The 9,317-nt window shown below is 41.4% G+C and overlaps 1 protein-coding gene across 12 annotated transcripts in view; it reads left to right on the plus strand.

Annotated features, from left to right (window-relative positions):
• Window positions 1-8,655, plus strand: part of HMG20A (high mobility group 20A) — a 75,893-nt gene extending 67,238 nt beyond the window's left edge. For all 12 annotated transcript variants that reach the window (XM_008708437.2, XM_008708438.2, XM_008708439.2 and 9 more), the window contains 4 exons: window positions 1,325-1,400; window positions 2,106-2,321; window positions 3,005-3,147; window positions 6,225-8,655. In XM_008708437.2, coding sequence (XP_008706659.1) covers window positions 1,325-1,400; window positions 2,106-2,321; window positions 3,005-3,141 — 429 coding nt within the window. In that variant the 3' untranslated portion in view covers window positions 3,142-3,147; window positions 6,225-8,655. The remainder of the gene's footprint in view (window positions 1-1,324; window positions 1,401-2,105; window positions 2,322-3,004; window positions 3,148-6,224) is intronic.
• Window positions 8,656-9,317: the final 662 nt, after the last annotated feature.

Here is a 9,317-nt window from a genome sequence, read left to right on the forward strand (position 1 = left end):
AGTAAATAAAATCTTTAGAAAAAAAAAAGGTAACTGTTTTGTTAGGGTTCCTGCCTAGCTCAGTCGATGGAGCATGAGACTCTTGATCTTAGGGTCATGAGTTTGAGCCCCACATTGGGCTTAGAGATTACTTTAAAAAAAAAAAAAAGGAATTCACAGTTTTGTGAAAAGATATATGCACCCCTGTGTTTATTGCAGCATTATTTACAATAGCCAATATATGGAAGCAACCTAACTGTTCACCAGTAGATGAATGGATAAAGAAGATACGCATGTACACACACACACACATACACACGCACAGTGGAATATTACTTAGCCATAAAAAACACTGGAATTCTGCTATCTGTGACAACACGTACTCTTGATCTTAGGGTCATGAGTTTGAGCCCCACATTGGGCTTAGAGATTACTTTAAAAAAAAAAAAAAGGAATTCACAGTTTTGTGAAAAGATATATGCACCCCTGTGTTTATTGCAGCATTATTTACAATAGCCAATATATGGAAGCAACCTAACTGTTCACCAGTAGATGAATGGATAAAGAAGATACGCATGTACACACACACACACATACACACGCACAGTGGAATATTACTTAGCCATAAAAAACACTGGAATTCTGCTATCTGTGACAACACGTATGGACCTAGAGGGTATTATGCTAAGTAAAATAAGTCAGAGAAAGACAAATACCATATGATATCACCTATGTGTGGAATCTTAAGAAAGAAAGAAAGAAAGAAAGAAAGAAAGAAAGAAAGAAAGAAAGAAAGAAAAGACAAGACAAAAAGCAGAAATAGGCCCATAAATACAGAGAATAAACTGGTGGTTGCAAGAGGGATAGGCAAAGTGGGTGAAGGGGAGTGAGAGGTACAATCTTCCAGTTATGGAATGAATAGGTCACAGGGATAAAAGGTACAACCTAGGGAATATAGTCAGTGTTATTGTAATGGCATTGTATGGTGACGGATGATAGCTACCGTTTGGTGAGCACAGCATAATGTATAGACTTCTGGAATCACTACATTGTACACCTGATCCTAATGTAACATTGTGTGTCAACTCTACTTCAATAAAAGAGAAAAGGGGGGGCGGGAAGAATTAACCGGGCTCTTGGGTGCCTCAGTCTGTTAAGTATCTGCCTTTGGCTCAGGTCATGATCTCAGGGTCCTGGGATCGAGCCCTGCATTAGGCTCCCTGCTTAGCGGGGAGTCTGCTTCTCCTGTCCCCCGGTGCTTCCTCTTCCTCTTTCTCTTAAATAAATAAATAAAATCTTTAAAAAGGAAAAAAGAATTAACTGTTTTGTTACTCTTAATTCACAGAAAGAAACAGAGGTAAAGGAACGGTCTGTTTTTGACATTCCTATATTTACGGAGGAATTCCTGAACCACAGCAAAGGTAATTACCAAAGTATCATTTTGTGTTTCTCAGGTTTGTGACAGGGGGCTTCATTCTCAGGGGGGTTCATTGCTCAAAAGCAGTTGTAGTGATATTCTTGACCCTAGGACTGGTCTGGAAGGAGAAAACTGTGTCTATTTCACTCTATAGTAAGGGTAGCTACTCAAAAACCAGTGAAGGAAAGCTAGGCCAGTTTTGTCAAAGCTACTTCAGTCTCTGGATCAAAAGAAATAAATGTGCATCACTAAGTCAGTTGCTTTCAGACTCTTAGCCTGAAACCTTTTGTATAAACAAAAGCTTACATGGGCATCCAGAATATAAAATAAGTAAGAGCAAAGCTGACCCCATTGCAGTAAAGATGGAGACCCACAGCTGTGCTTGCAGTCTCCCAGGATCCCCCTGTGAAGCCCCTCAGGCTTCTCATTGCACAGTTTTAAAAAACAAAATAAACACAAATACCGAGAATTGCAACTGTTCCTTGCAATCTTAAGTAGGAATATGACCAGCTTTAAGAATTAAAATAGCTCTGGGGAACCAGGCATTTTATTGCTGAAATTGCTATCTGGAAGGCTATAATGAGAATAGGGAGATGAGGTGGGGTAGCTAATTAGAGACAGCTAAGCAGAACTTCCTTGTAAGAGTCTTTGGGAATCCTGGGAGACTCCTAGTGCTACATGTGTTCTGTCTGGGGGCGGGTGTCCTCAGCTCGGGAGGCAGAGCTCCGCCAGCTTCGGAAATCCAACATGGAGTTTGAGGAGAGGAATGCAGCCCTGCAGAAGCACGTGGAGAGCATGCGCACAGCAGTGGAGAAGCTGGAGGTGGATGTGATCCAGGAGCGGAGCCGCAACACCGTCTTACAGCAGCACCTGGAGACCCTGCGCCAGGTGCTGACCAGCAGCTTTGCCAGCATGCCCTTGCCTGGTAATATCCCCCTTACCTTAGCATTTCGGTGATGGCGAAGGGAGCAGGCGCTGTCTTGTCTTGGTATTAGTAGGGTGAGGCTAAAGTCTCCCCACCAAGAGGAAAGCCAACAATATAAGGGTTTTCTTGCCTCAGAGGTTTCTGTAAGTCTTATAATAGTATCTCAGTATTGGCACAGTCATCCAAAATTTCAGGCTCTCTGGTCATTTAAATTTTTCTCCAATTGTATTTTAATGTAATTTACTTTCCTTTCTATTAAGCTTAATTTGATATTCAGAATAATGGAAACTGAGTGATAAATTCTGAGTAGAGCATTTTTCTTATGTATGTTTCCTCGTTTTGTAATTTTGTTTTAATGGAAGGAAGAGGAAAACAAAAACTAGTATTTTTTGTATCCTCTTTCCTGTGAAGGATAATCACAGCAGAAAGCAGGGAGAGTCTCTAACTTTTTGTTATACGCAGCTGCTCGTATATACTATAGAACAGTTATATAGCCCATCTTTTTATTCAGGATATGTGGATTAATTTCATTTCTTTGAGGTCTCAAAGTCTCTCCTCTGAAATGAAAATCTGATCTATGGAGCAGATCAAGTGACTCCACCTGTACTTGGAGTCACTTAAGTGTGCTACGGTTGAACCGAATAGGGAGGATTTTCTTACTTTCTCTCCTTATCTCACTTCAGGAAGTGGAGAGACACCTACGGTGGACACCATTGACTCATATATGAACAGACTGCACAGTATTATTTTAGCTAATCCCCAAGACAATGAAAACTTCATAGCTACAGTTCGAGAAGTTGTGAACAGGCTTGATCGTTAGGGAATGGTGAGTGCTCACTGATGCGATATGTATGTGCCAACACGTCATCAAAAATAAGAAGGCAGTGGACTTTCTCAAAGCTACTAAAACCCTGGCCTTACATCAAATAAATGAGTTGGGGACTTCATTAAAATTACTGTTACATGGTTATTAAATGTAGTAAATAATGTGAGAAAAGAGTTCTTTCTTATGCACGCCTCAGTATGGTTTAAAGGAAAAAGCATGATTTTTTTTGTGGTTGAACCTCCATTCCAGCTTCGTTAGTTATTAGCTGTATTCTCTGGTGTTAGTTTCCCAAAGGGTTTTGAAGAGCGAATGAGAAGTTTAGAGGAAATCACCCCCAAAACAGCACTTAGAACAAAATAAATATCACTTAATTGTTAAGCTTCCTTTTCCCTGGAAAATACTAATGATAACTTACAACAGCAGTCACTGAGACATCTTATGATTATAAACCTGCATAAGTAAGAAGGTTTTCATTCAACACTCAATATCAAGAGCAACTTTTGTATGTTAAATGTCACTGTGGACTATCCTTACAGCGAAACAGCTATTGCCCTATTGAAAGAGATTTAGACTTTGAAACAGGGAGAAGGGAAGGCACCTGGCTGGCTCAGTCAGAAAAGTGCACAACTCTTGATCTTGGGGTGGTGCATTCCAGCCCCACGTCAGGCCCAGAGATTACTTAAATAAAATAGAAAATAAAAAGACTTTAAATCGATTTAAAAAAAAAAACTCTTAGTAAGCAAAAAAGAGAGGAGAGAGAAAATAAGCCTTCTAAAATATACTCACCAAATGACTGGTAGCATGTGTTATGTTCTCTTAGAATAGAAAAAAAGTACATTTCCAGGAAGTCTCTGCCCACATAAACTTTTGGTACTAATGGTCAGTCATCAGGTGTCATTTCTTAAATAGAACTCGTATGTGTTCACCTAAATTTCTAGAGCTAGGGTGCCCTGTAGTATGCCATCCCACAGAGTTGACATCCCTTTGGTCTGCAGGTCAATGCCTGCAGACATATGAACTGTGGAAATCCTAGGACATATGGTGAGGTGGCCGTATATGAGTAGAAAAACAAAAGTGGACAGCAGGACATGCTCCTTACAGTGGCCAGTCATGGGTTTGAATCTTTAGTTATTTGTCCTGCAGGTACGAGTGCACTCATATACATATTCATATCCTAGCATGGTTTGGACCTTGAGCAAAATGTATAAGAATAAATAAAACCCATGATTCTTTGTTTAATGAGGCAACATCTGCTAGCAGAGACAAAAGCAGTAGTCTCTCCTTGGCCATGCCGTTGGATGGTAACTCTGCAAGACAATTCATTATACTTTAGCCTCAGCTGTGTTCTGGTGGGGAAAGGATTACCATCCTTCTAGTGGGTAGCCAGATGGAACAGACCGTACTTCTAAGAGATGGCTGGACTCCCTACAGAATAAAGAAGTGGCATTACCGCTGCTGTTTATGAAGGGAACAGCTTGTAAATCTAGGCCTGGGATTTTCAGGAGCTCATCATCCTTCTCATTTTCACACAGTGTTTTCAATTAGCACTCTTGTAGGCTTGAAAAGAGAGAGCTAGGAGAAACTGTGGAAGATTGTGAAAAACACAGTAATTGATAATATGGTGTCTCCTCACATAGGTATAGGGCAGTTATTGCAAGTTTTGAGCCAAAAGTGGTTTTCTATTTTGAGCATTTTGCCAGTAAGACTCTCCTAAAACTTTGCCTATCTCAGGATCTAAACTGTAGTATCTGCTTTCAGAGGTATCGTTGAAAACCTAGATGTTACCATTATCCTTGATTTTAACCTGTATTTTGCTCTTAAAAAAAGAAATACCTGAAATGTGAACTGTTCTTATTACTACAGATTCTTACAATCTAGTCATGCAAACGTAACTAAGAGTAGATAGTTCCCCACACCCGTCGAAACTGTCAAATGAAACAATTATAAAGACTGTGATTAATACTAGCTTGGCCTCATTATACAAATATGTACAGACAGCTAGGCCTGACATCCCCAGCATTCGTGGTGCAATTAATTACTCTGACGTGAGCTTGGCAAAGGTTGCGTCCACTGTCAGGAGCCAGTGAGTGAAGGGAAGCCAATGTTCTGCAGTTTCAGGAGCATATTAGAGCTGGAAGGGACCTTTAGAAATCCCAACATTTTACATAGGGAGAAACTGGGTCCCAAAGAGGTGAAATGTCTTGCCTGAAAAATATCTAAGTCGATGAGTGCAGAATCCAGGACTAGAACACATTTCTAAAACATTGCTGTAAGGAGTGGGGGTAGGTGTAAGGGGAAAGCACTAAAAAACCTTGGAATGTGAGCATTAAGATAAATAGGAAGCAAATAGAAAAACTTACAATCCAGTAATTATAATGTTATAAAATTTTGGTCAGCCTATTTAAAAATCATTTTTATGGATATACAATGAAAGATTTGCCCCAGCTGTCACCTTTCTCCGAGTCAAACTGGTACCTAGAAAAAAAGTAGGACTGGGAGGAAACCGTGGGGGCAATTTCACATTGAGAGGTGACCATGTTACATAAACTGTCAAAATCCATATGTTACTTGATTTCAGCTTAACCAAATGAAAAATATTCGGCTCTTTGAGGAATTGAAAAAAAAACCTTTCTTACACGATTGCATTTTTAGCAATGTAAGAAAATGTATTGATCCTGTGCACACAATACATTTCTACATGCATACCAAAATTTTTACATTTATGCTTGAAGAAAATTGGTTTTGATTGATTATGCATTCTTTGCGCTAAAATGGAGTACTAATTTTCCATCATCAGATTTGGCCCTTTTCTGTGTTGGGCTGACGATTTTCCTACCTCCCCATTGTTGCTGAACTGGAGCGGGGCCATGTTGCATTGAAATGTTATCTAAAACATCTCAGTGAGCTTGTGTGCTTGCAGCTTTATGAGCTCTTGTGTTTACACGCACCCTGCTCCTCACCTCAACCCTACCAGAAATAGAACAGAGCATTTTTTTTTTAACCCAGAGCCCTAACCTTTCTGATCAGTGCTTACCTTTTGGGTATCTTCATTGTTTTTCTCCCTCCCAATCCTACAGGTCTTAGAGCGCCATGATGTTCTGTAAGTGGTTTTACTTGTGAGGAATGAGAAGCCATCCATGGAAATTTGAACTGAGTGGAGGCAGAGAGGGGGTACAAATTGCTCCGCTTGGGAAAGAGCTGTCGGTTAGAGGAGTTCAAGCCTTCGCCCTTGGAAGCCGTATGAGACAGCAGCTGGAGGAACATGGATACACACTTCCTGTGGAACTGTCCTTGTGCAGCTTTGAAAATATACAGCCACTCTCCCAGGTCTTCGGTTTCCTGTCATCTGCATTTCTTTCTGATAAAGTGGGTCTGCATAGATTCTGCCCACCGGCCACCCTGACCCTGACCTCTCCTGCAGCAGAAGGGAAGCCTTTCTCATTGCTCTATCGCATGGGACCCTTTTCTCAGTGGCTCTGCTTTTCTTACCTACCTGTCACTTTTTTTATATATATACCTTTGGGGATGATTTTTTATTTCCTTCACCCCCTCCAAGTTCGACATCTCCATTTTCTGACCTCTGGGCTCTGTTGCTCAGCAGGGCTCTGAAAGAGAGCTTCTCTCATTGGACAGGCCCAGGCTTCTCCCATCATTGTCCTGCTGTGACTCCAAAGAAAGGAGCTTCTTGTTGACAGTGCCCTGTGGAGCGAGGCTGTGTTTCCTACCCCACATGGTGCTCAGTGGGTGCCGGCCCTCACCGAGGCTTTGTGATTGCTGCCCTGAAGGAGAATGCTCTTTCCTTCCTCCTTGCTACTGCCTGCTGTTTCCTAAGCATTGCTCCTGCACAGACACGGTGTCCCAGCCCCAGCAAGGCTCTTCGGTTCCCATCTGTTGGCAATGTCTTGTGGAGCATTTTTGCTAAGGAAAAGGTCATTGGCAAATAGGAGAGAACGGGAAAAGTAGTTTCTCATTTGGCATTGAAAAAAAAAAACAACCCAAAGTGTATCGTGAGTGAGAACTGAGGGAATCCCTGGCTGCTTTAGGTTTACCGATGCAAGGATAGGGACAGGTGGAAATGTTCAAAATCGTCCCTGAGCTGACAAGCAAGGGCACGGAGGAATTCGTCTTCCTTCTGTAGCCGCAACTGCAAAATCTACGTCAAAAGGACAGGCTTCCCTTCCTTTTCCCCTCTTAGGAAGTGATTTTTTTTTTTTTAACACCAAAAGGGAAGAGAGGTTTCTGAGTCTCCCCTCAGGTTTTGCTGTGTTTTGTTTCAATGCTGTAGAGCACAAGGCTGACAGTTGCAGCTGAGATCTTTGGAACCAAAGTGGGGCACGCTGAGCCCATTGTCTCGGCACCACGCCACTGAAGCAGGTGGAAGTGTGTCCCCTTCACAATCTGCTCATGAGCCAGGGCACAAGCCAGAAACCCCCTGTCGTGTTGCTGCACCATCCTGTCTTCTCAGCATCTCCGTACCTGATTTATTAGCCCAAAGGAAATAAAATAACAACAAAAACAACCTTTTAAAAAAAATGTTATGTGAACACACGGCAAATTTCCATGCACTGAAGCCCACACACCACTGCTTGGCAACTTCTTAGAATAAGAGCCCAGCATTATCTGTCGCCATAAGCCTAGCCTGCTTTGTTCTGTATTTTTCTGTTTTCCTGCCCTCACCTGCTGTTCCTGTCACTTCCCTCAGCCTCCTTGCCTGCTCAGTCCAAGCTAGAACACCCTGTGTGTCACAGAAGGACAGCCAAGCCAGTTCTGGAAGTCTGTGTCTGCCTTCCTGCAGACACTTTGTCTCCTTTTCCTCTCCTCCTGATATTTCTGTTTCTCCTTTGTGTCAGTTTTGTGCACCTTTGTTACCAGCACTGTTGACCAGGAAAGGCTGTACCTTGGTCCAAAGATTATCATTCTCCAGATTCTAGCTAGGACATCTGACATTGACTTGAAACATTTGCATATTCAGGAATGCCCCACACCTTGCAAGAGCCTACACTCTGAAACCAATTTCACAAACTACGCAGGCTGCTTTTGAAATACTGCCTCTCCCAGTTGCTACACACCTGACTCCGATGGCTGGGATTCAGCTGCCACAAAACTATCAGATTCTGTAAAGCAGGTCTGTGTTCCTTAACCAGGAGGTGGTAAGTGAGGTTACAGGCTAACGCAGTACCTAACTCATGTTCCCCAATATACTTGTAGATATTCCTGCACACTTATAGGTTCTTCTCATGAAATAACTTGTTGCCTATTCAGTGTTACGGATTTCTTTTTTTCTTTCATTAAAACACAAGGAGCAGCTGAGGAAAGTAAGACAAAGTGTTTTATTTCTGACAACATTACATTTTAGGGGAAAAAATTGTGTATATGTGTTTGGAACTGTTGAAATGCCAAGTTTTCTGTACAAGTGTTTTTGTAATTAAACTTTTAGATTTTCTTTGTTTTTGAAGAAGTTGATATGCTTGCTTGACACTTGCCTCATTAAAACTTTTCTATGTTGAATCCACCTCATTCAATTTTCCCTGCATTGTAATGAAAAAAGTCCTACCTCTGCCTTTTCATCTTAAAGACTTTGTCAACTCCACATTAATCATCAAGACTGTTATGCTTTTAAAACATTAACACATTCATTTTACTAATTGCTTATTCAAAACGTGTCTTAGCTTGTTTGAGAGTTCAACTCTTTTAATGTATGTTACAACAATACAGTGAGTTGTAATTCATTTTAATGTAGCAGTAGTATTCTGGAGGCAATGTGAAAGAAGTCTGATGTTCTTTCTTTTGACAGAAGAGATTAGTTGTCCTTAGATGCTTGCTTTTAAAAATAACCACTACTTAACTAATCAAAATCATTTTTAAAGGGAATCTCTCACCTATTTCCACCATGCTTTTAAAATCCTAGAGGTGAGAGAACCTGGCTTTCAAAGCCTGCTGCTCTCTAAGTAGCCACTGGTGGTGTTGCATTGGGCAAGATTTGCTTTGCTCCAGCTCCAGTGTCCTCTCCTGACAGAACACATGCCTCACAGCTCTCTTACACTGTTGTTAGAAAGCTAGAATTAGGGAACAGGAGTGACCATGCTTTGGAGGACACAAAGACTTGGCTACATGAGTGCCAAGAATTATTGAGCCAACTCAGTTAGGATGGGGCTTGACTACACGCTTAA

This window comes from Ursus maritimus, unplaced genomic scaffold (genome assembly GCF_017311325.1).
Source record: "Ursus maritimus isolate PB19 unplaced genomic scaffold, ASM1731132v1 scaffold_27, whole genome shotgun sequence".
NCBI classification, from domain to species: Eukaryota; Metazoa; Chordata; class Mammalia; order Carnivora; family Ursidae; genus Ursus; species Ursus maritimus.